Source organism: Phacochoerus africanus, chromosome 7 (assembly GCF_016906955.1).
Source record: "Phacochoerus africanus isolate WHEZ1 chromosome 7, ROS_Pafr_v1, whole genome shotgun sequence".
NCBI lineage: Eukaryota > Metazoa > Chordata > Mammalia > Artiodactyla > Suidae > Phacochoerus > Phacochoerus africanus.
In genome coordinates this window covers 15,989,941-16,007,258 of record NC_062550.1, presented here as the reverse complement: position 1 = coordinate 16,007,258, position 17,318 = coordinate 15,989,941, and the positions used below count along the sequence as shown (strand labels likewise).

The 17,318-nt window shown below is 40.6% G+C and overlaps 1 protein-coding gene across 6 annotated transcripts in view; it reads left to right on the top strand.

The window, feature by feature from the left end:
• The window catches only part of TCP11L2 (t-complex 11 like 2), a 52,205-nt gene that overhangs the window by 21,645 nt on the left and 13,242 nt on the right, over positions 1 to 17,318 (top strand). For all 6 annotated transcript variants that reach the window (XR_007135794.1, XM_047786481.1, XM_047786479.1 and 3 more), the window contains exons 4-6: positions 2,938 to 3,058; positions 4,085 to 4,305; positions 8,148 to 8,284. Coding sequence is in view for 5 of the 6 variants with exons in the window: in XM_047786481.1 (XP_047642437.1) it covers positions 2,938 to 3,058; positions 4,085 to 4,305; positions 8,148 to 8,284 (479 nt within the window). In the remaining variant the exon portion in view is untranslated. The remainder of the gene's footprint in view (positions 1 to 2,937; positions 3,059 to 4,084; positions 4,306 to 8,147; positions 8,285 to 17,318) is intronic.

Sequence of the window (17,318 nt, the reverse complement as noted above, 5' to 3'; positions counted from 1 at the left end):
TTTATTTTATTTTTTGTCTTTTTGCCACTTCTTGGGCTGCTCCCGAGGCATATGGAGGTTCCCAGGCTAGGGGTCTAATCGGAGCTGTAGCTGCCGGCCTATGCCAGAGCCACAGCAATGCGGGATCCGAGCCGCGTCTGCGACCTACACCACAGCTCACGGCAACACCAGATCGTTAACCCATTGAGCAAGGGCAGCGATCGAACCTGCAACCTCATGGTTCCTAGTTGGATTCGCTAACCACTGCACCACGAAGGGAACTCCCAAGTACTCACTTTAAATGCATGCTCCTAGGCATACATGTGCCTTGCATTTAAGTACTTTGATACTATGGAAGAATTCCCCTTCCTTTCATTTTCTGCCAAAGCTATAAAATGTAAGCAAGGAAAACAATATGCAGAGTTGGGACACATTAACCTTTGTCAAAAAGTAAAATAGTGTATCATTAGCTGTTGATTTTCTAGATAACTCTCCACAGTGGCCAAGTTGTAAACTATTTTTTTTTTATGAAAGCATCAGTGTTATTACTTGTGACAGATAAGGAGACAGGAAGATAGCTCTCAAAGTACTGTCTCCTCTTCCTCTTTAAAATATGGCTGGCTCTCACATTTTACCATGTATTTCCTTGGGGGGAAACATGTGGTAAATAAGTAGGATTTCCTTCTTTCTTTCTTTTTCTTTCTTTCTTTTTTCTCTTTCTTTCTTTCTTTCTTTCTTTCTTTCTTTCTTTCTTTCTTTCTTTCTTTCTTTCTTTCTTTCTCTCTCTCTCTCCCTCTCTCTCTCTCTCTCTCTCTCTCTCTCTCTCTCTCTCTCTCTCTCTCTGTTTCTTTCATTCATCTTTTTAGGGTCACACCTGAGGCATATGGAAGCTCCCAGGCTAGGGGTCAAATCAGAGCTGTAGCAGCTAGCCTATATCACAGCCACAGAAATGTGGGATCCAAGCCAAGTCTAGGACCTACATCATAGCTCACGACAATGCCAGATCCTTAACCCACTGAGCAAGGCCAGGGATTGAACCTGAGTCCTCATGGGTGCTAGTTGGGTTTGTTACCACTGAGCTACGATGGGAACTCCTCGGATTTCTGATACTCAGTAGGAATGCTTATAAATGATTTGACTGATCTCATCTCCACCCCTCCCTCCCCACCTCTTCTACCCCTGAAAATTAAAAAAGCTAAAAAGTACCTTTGTAGCCTTTAGGAAAACAAACTCTTGCACCCCTTAAGGAGCTGTAAAGTTGTTTTAGCTCATTCCTGATTGGTCCATTCAAGCCAAGTACATGAGGCTTGTGAAGTCAAGAGCACAGATCCCTTCCCATGCTTTTTGTCTTCCTAATTGTTTTGTAATTGTTCAAGAGAGTCTCAAACATTGGAAATGGAATTTATGTTGAGTAAATCTAGTCAGGGAACTAAAATAAGTTTTAACATTTAAAGTGGATGAGTAGAATACAGTATTTGTAGTTACAGAAACAATTTTAACTCACACTCCTCAGAAAGCTAATTTTCATTTCTCATAGCATTATTATGTAATTAGCTATTTGTACTTTTTTTTTTTGGTCTTTTGTGTTTTTAGGGCCACACCCACAGCATGTGGAGGTTCCCAAGCTAGGGGTCTAATCTGAGCTGTATCCACTGGCCTGTGCCACAGCCACAGCCACGCCAGATCTGAGCCTTGTCTGCAACCTACACCACAGCTCACGGCAATGCCGGATCCTTAACCCAACGAGTGAGGCCAGGGATCGAACCTACAACCTCATGGTTCCTAGTCAGATTCGTTTCTGGTGCATCATGACGGGAACTCCCTATTTGTACTTTAGAAAGAAAAATTAGGATATATGCTTAACTATCAAATTGTTAATTCATTTACCATTGCATTCATTGAACACTCAGAAAATGCCAAGTGCTCTGCTAGTGCAGTGGCAGGTACCTAGAAGTGGCCTCTGCCTGGGAGAGGTGGATAGCACTGTGGGGCCCAAGACTCATAAGTAATTACAGTTTAGGGACCTATGTGCTTTTCTAAAAGCTGTGGCAGAAGGGTGTGGGAGTACAGTAGGGATGTATGTTTTAATGAGCACCTATTTTAAAGCATTCACATACAGGGTAAAGCAAGGTGGTCACCTCTTCTATTGTGAGCCTTTCCTAGGAAGGCTCCTGTTTCAGCAATTTGATCTGGCTAACTTTAAATGGGACATCTAAGCTGAGGTTGGCAGGTGTTCAAATGTGTGTCTCCTTAAGGCCAATCTGTTCTATTCCATGCCGTGAAATTTCAGCTGTTAAGGAAAGTTTGCCATCTCATCCCCAAAATATAGAACAAGTATAAAGATCTGCATAGAAGAGTAGCTAAGTAAATTATGGCATCTCCTTAGGGCAGAAGGAACTTATTGAAAGCTATAGAAGGAAGAATTTTTAAAAATACAGGGAGACACATAAGACAGAATATTAAATGAAATAGGTATATCATATTGTACAGACCATGTATTAAAACAGTTCACTGAATGTCTGTCATATATGTCAAAAGATTAGTAATGGGGAGTTCCCGTTGTGGCGCAGTGGTTAACGAATCCGATTAGGAACCATGAGGTTGCGGGTTCGATCCCTCGCCTTGCTCAGTGGGTTAAAGATCCAGTGTTGCCGTGAGCTGTGGTGTGGGTCGCAGACGCGGCTCGGATCCTGCGTTGCTGTGGCTCTGGCGTAGGCTGGTGAGTACAGCTCTGATTAGACCCCTAACCCGGGAACTTCCATATACGGTGGGAGCGGCCCTAGAAAAGGCAAAAAAAAAAAAGGACAATAAATAAATAAATAAATAAATAAATAAGATTAGTAATGGGATTATGAGCAATTCTTCTATTTTTCTGCATTTTTAAAGATTTCTACAAAGAGCATATTTCTTTTATAATCAGGAACAACAGTGCTTATTTAAAAAAAACGATTCCTATAGCTTGGCAGGTCGAGTGAGGCACATTGTCCACCAGGCCTTCTGGGACGTCTTGGAATCAGAACTGAATGCAGAACCTCCTGAGTATGAGCATGCCATCAAACTGTTTGAAGAAATCAGAGAGGCAAGTAAATGTTGTCTGTATTAATTAGTAATTTCCTCCTAAAGGATGTTTTCGTGTCCTTCACAGAGAGTTGGAGATTCTTTGAAAAAACCGAGCCAGTTCAACCACTGGAAAGATTTTTTTCCTGCACCTCCTCGAGTCAGGTGGAGGCTAGGAAAACAGGGCAGCAGCCGGAACTCAGGCCAGTGCTTAGCGTGTAGGACAGTGCTTGGGATGCTTCAGGGCACACAGACTGGAGTTAGATAAACCTGCTTTAGTGACAGGCTCTCTCTCCTTAAGTCTCACTTTCCTGAGTAGTTGTTAGAATTAAATCAGATGACAGTTATAGCTGCCTTTTACAAGACACTTGCTCTGTGCCAAGTGCTTGATTATTCATTTATCTTTACCATAACACTGTGATGTCATTATTATGCCTGTTATTATTTTCTATAAAGAAACCAAGTTCCCCAACTCACCCAGGGTCCCACAGCTTTGAGGGGTGGAGAGGGATTTGAACCGAGGTACTCCAGCTCAGAGCCTGTGCTTCACACATGCTCTGTGTGTGTAAGTACAGTGTCGACTGTGTGGTGAATACTCAATATAGGTTGCTTATATAATATGTAATATTTTCAATATGTGCAAATATAGTATTATTCTGCTAATGGAGCCCATGGGGATATTTCCATTTGCCCTTCTTTAAAGGATTCTTTTGGAGCCATGATCTGCAACTTGTTCTTTCTTTGCCTGGTTTATCTGTAACCTCTTTGAAGTTCTTTCAATAATATTGCTTCCTTGCCAGTTGTTTTCATTAGGTAGTGTTAGTAACTTCTCATAGGAGGGGTGGTGGTGGTGGTTTTAATTCAGAAGATAGGGCTTTCTTTCTAGAATCAGCACACTGGACTGCTCCAGTGATCCACCACCCAGTTAGTGGCATCATGGGCATTGAAATATGGACAGGGAGCTTGGTCATCTAGACACTGAAATAAAAAATAACGACCTTTATTCACATAATGATGCTGTTAATTTTTCTTTCCTTTCCCTATGTAGATTCTTCTTTCTTTTCTGACTCCTGGTGGCAACCGGCTTCGCAACCAGATCTGTGAAGTTCTGGACACAGACCTTATCAGGCAGCAGGCTGAGCACAGTGCTGTTGACATCCAAGGCCTGGCCAACTATGTCATCAGTACGATGGGAAAGCTGTGTGCTCCTGTGCGAGATGATGATATCCGAGAGTTAAAGGCTACCGGCAACATTGTGGAGGTGCTAAGGTTAGCACTTCTGCTGCTCGCATTTTCTTCTTTTTTTTGTTAATGATTTTTATTTTTTTCCATTATAGCTGATTTACAGTGTTCTGTCAATTTTCTACTGTACAGCAAAGGGAAATATACATATATACATTTTTTCTCACATTATCCTCCATCATGCTCTATCACAAGTGACTAGACATAGTTCCCTGTGCTATACAGCAGGATCTCATTGCCTATCCACTCCAAATGCAGTCATTTTCATCTGTTAACCCCAGACTTCCAGTCCATCCCACTCCCTCCCCCTGGCAACCACAAGTCTGCTCTCTAAGTCCATGAGTTTCTTTTCTGTGGAAAGGTTTATTTGTGCGATATATTAGATTCCAGATATAAGTGATATCATATGGTATTTGTTTTTCTCATTCTTACTTCACTTAGTATGAGCATCTCTAGTTCCATCCATTTTGCTGCCAATGGCATTATTTTGTTCTTTTTTATGGCTGAGTAGTATTCCATTGTGTATATGTACCACATTTTCTCAATCCATTCATCTGTCGATGGACATTTAGGTCGTTTCCATGTCTTGGCTATTGTGAATAGTGCTGCAATGAATATATGAGTGCATGTGTCTTTTTCAAGGTAAGTTTTGTCTGGATATATTCCCAAGAGTGGGATTGCTAGGTCATATGGTAGTTCTATATTTAGTTATCTGAGGCACCTCCATACTGTTTTCCATAGTGGTTGTACCAATTTACATGCCCACCAACAGTGCAGAAGGGTTCCCTTTTCTCCACACCCTCTCCAGCATTTGTTATTTGTGGACTTATTAATGATGGCCATTCTGACTGGTGTGAAGTGTACCTCATAGTAGTTTTGATTTGCATTTCTCTAATAACTAGCGGTGTTGAGTATTTTTTCATGAGCTTGTTGGCTATCTTATCTTCTTTAGAGAAATGTCTATTCAGATCTTTTGCCCATTTTTCAATTGGGCTGTTGGCTTTTTTGCTGTTGAGTTGTATAAGTTGTTTGTATATTTTAGAGATTAAGCCCTTGTCAGTTGCATCATTTGAAACTATTTTCTCCCATTCCTTAGGTTGTCTTTTTGGGTTTTTTTTAATGTTTCCCTTGTTGTGCAAAAGCTTGTCAGTTTGATTAGGTCCCATTGATTTATTTTTGCTTTTATTTCTGTTCCCTTGGGAGACTCACCTAAGAAAACATTTGTAAGGTTGATGTCAGAGAATGTTTTGCCTATGTTCTCTTCTAGGAGTTTGATGATGTCTTGTCTTATGTTTAAGTCTTTAAGCCATTTTGAGTTTATTTTTGTATATGGTGTGAGGGGGGTTCCAGTTTCATTGATTTACTTGTGGCTGTCCGATTTTACTTGCTGAAAAGACTGTCTTTTTCCTGCTTTATATTCTTGCCTCCTTTGTCGAAGATTAATTGACTGTAGGTGTCTGGGTTTATTTCTGGGTTCTCTATTCTGTTCCATTGGTCTATATGTCTGTTTGGTATCAGTACCACACTGTCTTGATGACTGTGGCTTTTGTAATATTTCCTGAAGTCTGGGAGAGTTATGCCTCCTGCTTGGTTTTCGTTCTTCAGGATTGCTTTGGCAATTCTGGGTCTTTTATGGTTCCATGTAAATTTTTGGATTGTTGGTTCTAGTTCTGTGAAAAATGTCATGAGTAATTTGTTCAGGATTGCATTGAATTTGTAGATTGCTTTGGGTCACATTTTCTTAGAGTACCTTTGAGTTCATTCAGAAGGGAATTATGGGAATTGAGGAACACAGAATAATAACTGGTCTCCCAAAGGATTCCTTGACTCCAGGAAAAAACCCAAATAAGTAAGAGGCAAGTCAATCATTTACTGTGTACATGGAGTTTTCACATAGAATAACCTAACAAGGTTGTTAGTTGGCAGGTCCTGGGCCTTAGGGACACAATGATGAAAAAGGCAGATACAGCCTCTGACCCCAGGGAGTTTACAGTCTAATGGGGAGACAGCCCTTAAACAAGGAATTACAGTTGTGGTGGAGTGCTATGGAAGGGGAAGTAGAGGGGATGAATAGAGCCTCCAGCAGGGGGACCTAATCTAGTTAAGGATCCAGGAAGACATCTTTAGTAGAGAATTGCTAGCTGCTATGAAAGGTAAATTCTGAATTCTCAGTGATTTAACCAGTAAAAGTTTGTTTCTCACTCATGTCATTCTCTGAGTCAGGGATTCTTGGTCAGGCAGCCTTCCAGGTGTCATTCAGGCACCCAGGCCCCTTCTGTCTTTGGTTCCACCATCGTTCAGGTCCTTGCAGTCCTTCACATTCAGATGGTGAAGGGAAAGAGATCATGGGGGAGGCAGGGGAAGCCCAGTGTTTAACCACATAGGCCGAGAAGGGATGTATTCCATTGACTATACCCAGTCCCATGGTTCCACCTCGATTGAAGAGGGGCCTGGGAAACATGGTTGCCATCTGGAAACACATTTCCCAGCCACAAATCCACATTGCAGAAAGAGGGCATGGACCTCTGGTGGTCTGCTAGCTATCTCTGCCGTAGCTTCTCTAAGGAAACTTAAAATCATGAAACTAAAATCCGGACACTAATCTGGCTCTGTAGATGATAACTTCTTTGTAATCCCAGAGGAAAGAGGAGTCTGCAGTACTTTTTGCCTTTAAAGAGAACTCTTCTCCTTTTGTGTCTACAGCTACATTGAGAATTAAGTTTAAATAATAGTATTGGAAGGGAAGCCAGTTTGCACATAGTAGGTAACTTACTTTATGATATTGGTAAAGTTGATAACTTCTTTTTTTTTTCTTTTTTGTCTTTTTGCCTCTTCTAGGGCCGCTCCCGCGGCATATGGAAGTTCCCAGGCTAGGGGTCTAATCGGAGCTGTAGCTGCCGGCCTATGCCAGAGCCACAGCAACGCAGGATCCAAGCCGCGTCTGTGACCTACACCACAGCTCATGGCAACGCCGGATCCTTAACCCACTGAGCAAGGCCAGGGATCGAACCCGCAACCTCATGGTTCCTAGTCGGATTCGTTAACCACTGCCCCATGACGGGAACTCCAAAAGTGGATAACTTCTTAAAACCACATTTTTCCTATCTGAAAATGGGCTGTAAGTATTCTTGGAGTTGCACTCGGCTCTGGCAGACTGATTCTCCAGGTGCGGAATCCTTGTTTTAAGTTCTCTTATTACCCGTGTGTGCTATCAATTCTGCAGTATTCATCTTGGTCATATGTTGAGCACCTACTGGTTGCCCCTGCCCCCTGTATTTTATATTCATTATCTCATTGCCTCTTCACAACATCCCTCTAAGGTTGATCTCGTCCCTTTCTTTCACAGACGGGGAAACCGAGGCTCAGAGAGATTGAGTAACTTGTTCCTGGCCACAGAGCTGGTCAGTTGCAAAGCTGTATTTGAACCCAGGGCTGTCCACCTCTACAATGAAGTGTTTTCTCCCTGTGCTTCACTGTCCTAGTCTTTCTTTTCTTTTTCTTATTTCCTTAGGGATAGAAGCCATGTACATACACTATGTTGAAACTCTTTAAAATTTCCTTCTTGAATCTTTTTTGTCCTTATTAATAAGACTTATTGTTGATGCTTCTTAGTGTCTATCAGTTTATGGCTGGATGTAATGGATCGCCTGGAAATATTGTATTTGCTAAAGCAAATACTCTTGAGATCTATAGAGGAATACATTCGGAATGCATATGTAAAGTCTTTTGTGAACAATGACCTTGTCAAAGTGATTGGAATTTCAAAACTGTTTCAGGGATATTTATCTTTTCCAGCCTGTAAAATAGATAATAATTAATTTCAGCTTTATTTATTAATGACCTCTCTATTTTAACTCTAAAATTTTTAGACAAATATTTCATGTCCTGGACCTGATGAAAATGGATATGGTCAATTTTACAATTAGGAGCCTGAGACCACATCTTCAACGTCAGTTGGTGGATTATGAGAGAACCAAGTTTCAAGAAATTTTAGAAGAAACTCCAAGTAAGTACAATATAAGTGGGTATATATATATAGAGAGAAATTGAATGAAAAGATGATACCTGCATTTTTAACATTTTAAATAGTATCCCTGAAGACTGTTGGCATTTCTGGTCAATATTTTTTTAACTTCTAAAATTGGCATCACATGGGAGTTCCCATTGTGGCTCAGTGATAATGAACGTGACTATCCATGAGGATGAAGGTTTGATCCCTGGCTTTTCTCAGTGGGTTAAGGATCTGGTGTTGCTATAAGCTGTGGTGTAGGCCACAGGTGTGGCTCAGATCTGGCATTGTGGTGGCATAGGCCACAGCTGCAGCTCTGATTCAACTCCTAGCCTGGGAACTTCAATATGCCCCAGGTGCAGGCCTAAACAGACATAAATAAATTAAAAAAAATTAAGAAATAAAATTGACGTCACAAACTTACAGCTTTTGACCCTGACCAAAGAACTGTGCTGAGCACCATTCACTTCTTCATGCATTAAAAAAAAAATTTCTTCAGCACCCGCTGTGTCCCAGACACATCTTAGGTGCTGTGGCTATTACAGTGAACAAAAGAGAATAAAGTTGCAGCCCCCAAAGAGCTGACCTTCTAGTAGGCATGACAAACAAACAAGCATATATTACCAGATGTGGTTTTAAATGTTATGAAGAAAAATAAGATAAAGGGACAGATAGTAATGGGGTAGGAGTGAGGGTAGGGGGTGTTTTTTGGATGAGGTGAACTCTCTAAGAAGTAATGTTGGGAGTTCCCGTTGTGGCTCATTGGTTAGCAAACATGACTAGGAACCATGAGGTTGCAGGTTCGATCCCTGGCCTTGCTCAGTGGGTTAAGGATCCAGCATTGCCGTGAGCTGTGGTGTAGGTCGCAGACACTGCTCGGATCTGGCGTTGCTGTGGTTCTGGCGTAGGCCAGTGGCTACAGCTCTGACTGGACCCCTAGCCCGGGAACCTCCACATGCCGCGAGTGCGGCCCTAGAAAAGACGAAAAAAAAAAAAAAGAAGAAGAAGTAACGGAGCAGAGTTTGCAAAGGAATAAGGAAGGGGCATGTGAAGATGTAAGAGAGGAACATTCCAGCCAGAGGGAGCTGCACACATAAAGGCCCTGCAGCAGAACCTTGTTTGTGAAGTTGGACAAACACAAGGTAGACAGTGTGGCTGGAGTAGGCAGGAGGGAATGGGAGCAGATGAGACCAAGAGGTAGGCAAAGGTGGGTCATATAGAGCCTCATTAGGAAATGAGAAGAATTTAGGTTTCATTCCAAGTGTGATGGGAAGTCATTGGAGAGTTTGAGTAGGGGAGCAACATCTGATTTTCAGTTTTAGAGTGTGCCCTGGATCCTGGGTAGAGAACAGATTGTACGAGAGCAAGGAGGGAAACAGGGATACCAGCTTGATGGTATTGCAGATGGTGGACTGGTCCAGGTGGTAGGGTTCAAAGTAGTAAGAACAGGTCAGGTTCTGGATGTATTTTGAAGGTGGAGTAACAGTTGGATGTGGGAAAAAAGAGAGGAGTTGAAGCTGACTCTTAAGGTTTTTCCCTGAGCAACTGGGTAATTAGTGATGCCTGTTAGTGAGATGAGAGAGACCAGGGAATGAAGGTTGGGAGACGGTATGGAATCAGAGTTCAGCTTTAGAAACGTGAACCCTGAGATCCCATTTGATAGCAACATAAAGATGCCAGGAGGGATTTAGATAGAAGAGACGAGTTCAGGGGAATGGTGGGAACTGTACATCTGGGAATCATCAGTATGTTTATGTTTATGGTAGATAAAGCCATGGAGCTGGATAGTAGCTAAATATAGAATGCTTACCACATTCTGAGTGCTTGACCTGTTTTAACAGATTTAATCTTTACAAAAACTTTAGGAAATTACTCCCCATTTTATGCATGAGGAAACTGAGGCATAGAGAGGTTAAATCACTTGCCTCCCTGACCCAACTTGTGAGCTAGGACTCACCCCAGCAGTCTGGCTCCACAGTCCATGCTCTTACCCACGGTATTTCACTGGATGGATTACGTAGGGAGTGAGTGTAGATACTGAGCAGGACTGACTTGGGACTCTAAAGCACCTAGAGCTTGAGAAGAGCGTTCAGCAACAGAGACTGTGAAAGGATAGCCAGAGAGGTGAAGAAAGCCAGGAGAGGGGGGTGTCCTAGAAGACAAGTGAAGAAAGTGTTCAGAGAAGGAAGACATGGTCAGCTGCAACGAGTGCTGCTAAGCAGTCAAGAAAGATGAAAGCTGGAGTTTCCATTGTGGCTCAGCAGGTCTGTGAGGATGTGGAGTCCATCCCTGACCTCGCTCAGTGGGTTAAGATTCATTGCAGCACTATTCACAGTAGGCAAGACATGGAAAAAACCCAGATGTCCCTCAACAGTTGAATGGATTAAGAAGATGTGGTACATCTACCCAATGGACTACTACTCAGCCATAAAAAAGAACCAAATTAGTGCTATTCATAGATGCAACTAGAGATTCTCATACTGAGTGAAGTCAGAAAGATAAATACCATATGATATCACTTATATGTAAGAATCTAAAATCTGGCACAGATGAACCTATCTACAGAAGAGAAACAGACTCACAGACATAGAGAACAGACTTGTGGTTGCCAGGGGGGTGGGGGAGGAAGTGGGATGGACTGGGAGTTTGGGGTGAGTAGATGCAAACTATTACATTTAGAATGGATAAACAATGAGGTCCTGCTGTACAGCACGGGGAACTATATCCAATCACTTGTGATAGAACATGGTAGAAGATAATATCAGAAAAATAATATGTGTGAGTGTGTGTGTATATGTGTGTATATATATTTATATATATATATAAATTGGGTCATTTTTCTGTACAGCAGAACTTGACAGAACATTGTAAATCAGCTACAATAATAATTTTAAAAAAGGATCCAGCATTGCCTCAAGTTGCATCATAGGTTGCATATGTAGCTCAGATCTGGTATTCTGTGGCTATAGCATAGGCCTGCAGCTGCAACTCCAATTCGACCCCTAGCCCAGGAACTTCCATATGCTGCAGGTGCAGCTATAAATAGAAAAAAAAAAGAAAAAGAAAGATGAAAGCCAAGCCTTGACCATTGGATATGACTGCATAAGGACCCTTGGTAACCATGATGGGAGCAGTTTCGGTGGACTAGTGGGTATTAATATTACCTTGCAGTATTGTCGCAATTATTCAGTGAGAGAGGTAGTTATACCTTCATTTCACAGGTGAGGAAACTAAGATGCCAGATGTTGGACAGCTAGCAAGAGGCTGGCAAACTGGTTCCCTATGGGCAGACTCTTGTCATCAGCCTCTGGTCTTTATTTAACCACAATCTAAAGCTGTGTTCAGTGATCCACTTACCCAACCTTCGTGGACTGAGCTTTTGTACCAGAACAGTCAATATGATAGCTTTATATAAACAAAGCCAAACAGATGCCACTTTTAAAGGGGCTCTGGTAGGCAGGAGCCTGTCCAGGGAAGATGGCACGGCCATGGATAGTGACATAAGAACAGTCAGTGAAGCTGGTCCATCCTGCTTGGAAACAAGGAGACTCAGGTGGGTCATGAGCACTGCCCTCCTAGCTGATAGTGATTCAAGGGACTTTGTTAAGTTCTTTAGGGCAGACTAGGACCCATGGGAGGGAAGTAGCAGACATCCAGTTTTGACCTTCTTAGCAGCAAGAGCTGCTGTTTTAACTTTGGAATGGGTCTCTCTATTATGAATTGTAGTCCATGCTAGCTAACATTTTTAAAAATAAAGTATAGTTGATTTACAGTGTTGTGCCAATTTCTGCTGTACAGCGTGGTGACCCAGTCATACATGTGTCATGTATGTTCTAACCCAAGAGATTGGATATAGTTCTCTGATAGCTGACATTTTGTTCAAGCACTTATTATGTGCCAGGTCCTTATTATGTGCCACATATCTTACATTTATTAGCTCCTTCAAGTCTCACAAGCACCCTATGAGGTCGGTACTGTTGTCACCCACTGCTTATGAAAGAAGAAGCTGAGGTTAAGGTATTTATCTAGGTGGTTGCTATAAGTGGTAAATTCCAGATAACCCAGATATGTCTCTGCTCCAAAGCATGTGCATTTAACCATTATGCAATACTGACTCTCTCCAAACAATATATCAACTCTCTTGGGGGATTTGCAGAGGGAGCTCTAGTATCGAGTGATTAGATGACTAGGTGACGTCTAAGGATCCTTCTACAACAAAAATTCTACACCTCAGGGCTATACGGTCTTAGCTTCAAAGGCAGAGAGGGGTTACGGGACATAGAACCCTACATAGACCCCAGATCTGAAACCTGAATTATAATAGCTATGTTCTTAGCAGCATTTCCCTGAGACTCCTTGGTTAGTTTGATTTGTCCATGTATATATGTGTATATACATATGCACAAATATCTCCATGTCTTGAATCAAGTTGGTGTGTAACCTTGAACAAATTCCTTAATAGAGGGTTAAATTACAGTTTTGTTCATCTCAAATGATTTGTTTCTATCCTTAAAACCCAGGCTTAATGACTTGTAATTCATTTGCACTTTTCACATTGACTTGGATATTTCCAGAGATTTAAGAATAGAATACATCCAGCTGTGCAAATAGGTCATTATTGCCCAGCTCTAAATATGTTCCCAGAGAAATCAAGAGTCCAGGAAGCAGAGTGTATGTCAGTTGTTAATTATATCCTCAAGTCATTCTGCCAAAAATCGGCCACTGTGACCTAGTATCAAAATAAAAGTCTTACTGTATTACATAGAAGGACAAAATTGTTGGATTTTTGTGTGTACATGATTTCATAAAATAAATATTGGAAGAAATCAATACAGGGAAGTACTCTGGGTTTCTTGACTCCCAGAAGATTGTATTTTGCCAACAGAGAGATTTTAGATAATTGCCCTATTTAAAATACATCCAAGAGGAGTTCCTGTTGTGGCTCAGCAGGTTAAGAACCCAACTAGTATCCATGAGGATGCGGGTTCAGTCCCTGGCTAGATCAGTAGGTTAAGGATCTGGTGTTGCCACAAGCTGTTGTATAAGTCACAGATGTGGCTTGGATCCCGAGTTGCTGTGGCAGTGGCTATGGCTAGAAGCTACAGCTCCCATTTGACCCCTAGCCTGGGATCCTCCATACGCCACAGGGGTTGTCCCTAAATTTCCAAAAAAAAAAAATACACCTAAGAAAGACTTCACCAACAATCAGGTGCATGTATTAAATGTCAACAAGGTAACCATATTAAACCCAGTAACTAAATTATCTGTGGAATGGGTAGCACATTATTCTTGGGGTGGGGGGGCAGGCTACAAATAATTTTTCAGAAACTCAGAAAGAAAACATCTTATTTATTTAGATAATATCTTATATCTGATGAAATACTCTCATGAACTTCATTTCATGTGATTCTTTCAGAAATCCTATGGGACGTAAATGTTTTTCAAAAATCTATCAGGAGTTCCCTGGTGGCATAGCGGATTAAGGACTCAGTGCTGTCACTGCTGTGGCTCTGGTTGCTGCTGTGGCAGAGGTTCGCTCCGTGGCCCAGAACTTCTGCATGCTATGAGTGTGTGTGTGTGTGGGGGGGGGAAATATATATATATATCAAAATTCACTGTGATTCTCTTTGCCTTGCACCCAAGGCATTCAGGAAATATTTATGGAACATTTTAGAGATGAGCAAGCTGATGCTCAACAATGACCTTCCCACAGACAGGGCCACACAGCTGATGTAGTAGAGATGAGACTGGAAGCCAGGTCTCCCATAGTCAAGCCAGGGTTACATCAGGCTGTTGCTTTGGCTCTTTTCTTTGGATTTTTCAATTTTGTGATATATCAGCTGGGTTATATTGCAAGCAACAGCCAACTATTTTCCAACATAGTGGTGCCATTTTATATTCACCATCAATTTTTGAGAGTTCCAGTTTTCACCAAGACTAGGTATTATCAATCTTTTAAATTCATCCCTATATTTATAGAGGGTGTGGAAATAGTATCTCATGTAGTTTTAATGTACATTTCCCTAATTATTAATGATGTTTAGCATCTTTTCATATACCAAGTGGTCATACAGTTACCTTGTCATGTGAAGTGTCTATTCAGATCTTTTGCCCAATTTTTTTCTCTTTTTTGGTCGCACCTGTGGCATACAGAAATTGCCGGGCCAGGGATCAGATCTGAGCCACAGTCTTGACTTAAGCTGCAGCTGCAGCAACAAAGGATCTTTAACCTTCTGTGCTGGGCCAAGGATTGAACTCGTGTCCCAGCAAGCCCAAGATGCTGCTGATCCTGTTGTGCCACAGCGGGAGTGCCCCATGCCCATTTTTAAAATTGTGTTCTTATTATTGATTTGAAGAGCTCTTTATGTATTCTGGAAGCGAGTCCCTTGTCAGAGTTTTGTGTTGTAAAACTTTCTTCCCATCTGTGGCTTGCTTTTTTCATTCTCTTTAACGCTGTCCTCTGAAGAGAAGGTTTTGATTTGGATGAAGTCCAAATTATCAAGTTTCTCTTTTATGGTTTGTTCATTTAGTGAATTGTTTATAAAGTCTTTGCATAGCCCAAGGTCATGAACATTTTCTTGGAAGTTTTCTTCTAGAACTTTTATAGTTTTAGGCTTATGAACTTTTTCAAGGCAATGTATTTCAAAATTCAAATTTTTCTATATATATGTATAATGCTAGCACTATTTGTTGAAAAAAAACTACCTTTTCCCCCCCTTTGAATTGCTTTAACATTTTTTGTTGAAAATCAATTGACCATACATCTATGAATCTATTTCTAAACTCTTCCTTCTTTTATAAATTGAGGTATAATTTTATACTATAAAATTAATGTTAAAAGTATACAATTCAGTAGGTTTTCATATATTCATAAGGTTATGCAACCAGCACCAAGTATTTAATTTCGTAAGTTTTTCATACCCCCAAAGAAACATCATACCCATTAGCAGTATCTCCCCATTCCTCCCTTCCCTTAGCCTTTGGCAACCACAGTTCTACCTTCTGTCTCTATAGATTTAGCAGTTCTGCACATTTCATATAAATGGAATGAGAATGTGTGGCCGCTTTGTCTGGCTTCTTTCACTTAGTATCATGTTTTAAAGATGTACCCATATCGTAGCACATATCAACACTACATTCCTTGTTATCGGACTCCCTGTTTTTTCCATTGATCTATATGTCTACTCTTAGCCAAACCACACTATCCTGTTTATTGAGGCTAAGTCTTGAAATCAGATGTTAGTCTTCCAACTTCATGATTTTCAAAATTGTTCTGCCTATTTTAGGTCCTTTGAATTTCCACATGCATTTTTAATTTTTTTTATTGAAGTATAGTTGATTTACAATGTTGTGTCAATTTCTGCTGTACAGAAAAGTGACCCAGTCATACATATATATACACATTCTTTTTCACGCATTGCCTTCCATCATGTTCTATCCCAAGAAATTGGATATAGTTCACTGTGCTGTACAGTAGGACTTCATTGCTTGTCCATTCTAAATGTAATAGTTTGCTTCTATTCACCCCAAACTCCCACTCCATCCCACTCCCTCCCCCACCCCCTTGGCAACCACAAGTCTGTTCTCCATGTCTATGGGTCTGTTTTTGTTCTATAGTTAGGTTCATTTGTGCCATATTTTAGATTCTTAGATATCAGTGATATCATATGGTATTTGTTTCTCTTTATGACTTCACTTAATATGAGAATCTCTACTTGCATCCAGGTTGCTGCAAGTGGCATTATTTTGTTCTTTTTTTATGGCTGAGTAGTATTCCATTGTGTAGATTTATCACATCTTAATCCATTCATATGTCGATTGACATTTAGGTTGTTTCCTTATCTTGGCTATTCTGAATAGTGCTGCTATGAACATATGGGTGAAAGTATCCTTTTGAATTCAGTTTTGTCTGGACATATGCCCAGGAGAGGGATTGCTGCATCATATGGTAGTTTTATATTCAGTTTTCTAAGGAAATTCCATGCTATTTTCCATACTGGTTATACCAATTTACATTCCCACCAATGGTGTAGGAGGGGTCCCTTTTCGCCACACCCTCTTTAGCATTTGTTATTTGTAGGTTTATTAATGATAGCCATTCTGATGGGTGTGAGGTGGCATCTCATTGTAGTTTTAATTTGCATTTCTTTAGTAATTAGTGAGGTTGGCATTTTTTCATGTGCCCTGCTGGCCACCCATATGTCCTCTTTGGAGAAATGTCTGTTCAAGTCTTCTGCCCATTTTTTTGATTGGGTTGTTTGCTTCTTTTTTGTTGTTGAGTTGTATGAGTTGTTTGTATATTTTGCAGATTAAGCCTTTGTCAGTTGCATTATTTGCAACTATTTTCTCCCATTACGTAGGTTGTCTTTTCATTTTTGTTGTTTGGTTGGTTGTTGGTTGGTTGGCTTTGTTTTTTGTTTTTTGTTCTTTTTCTATGGTTTCCTTTGCTGTGTAAAAGTTTAGGTTCCATTTGTTTATTTTTGTTTTTATTTCTATTGCCTTGGGAGACTGACCTAAGAAAACATACGTATGGTTGATGTCAGAAAATGTTTTGCCTATGTTTTCTCCTGAGAGTTTTATGGTGTCTTATGTTTACATTTTTAAGCCATTTGAGTTTATTCATAGGCATTTTTAATTAGCCTATCTGCAAAAAAAAAAAAGCTTCTAAAAAAAAAAAGCTGGGATGATGATTGAATTATATTGAACTGGCATCTCAATAATATGAGTCTCCTAAAGCTTTGAACTCAGTATCTCTACTTAAATCTTCATTTCAACTTTTTTTTTTTAACTTTTGGTGTACTAGTTTTATAATTATTTAGTTAAACTTGATCTCATTTATGTTTTTCTGGTGTTATAAATGCTATCTTGTGATTATTGAATATTGACTTTGCATCCTGAGACCTTGCTAAATTAACTTTTGGGGGTGCACCTGCAGCATATGGAAATTCCCGCGCTAGGGGTTGAATTGGCTGCAGCTGCCAGCCTAAGCCACAGCTACAGCAATGTGGAATAGAAGCCACGTCTGTGACCT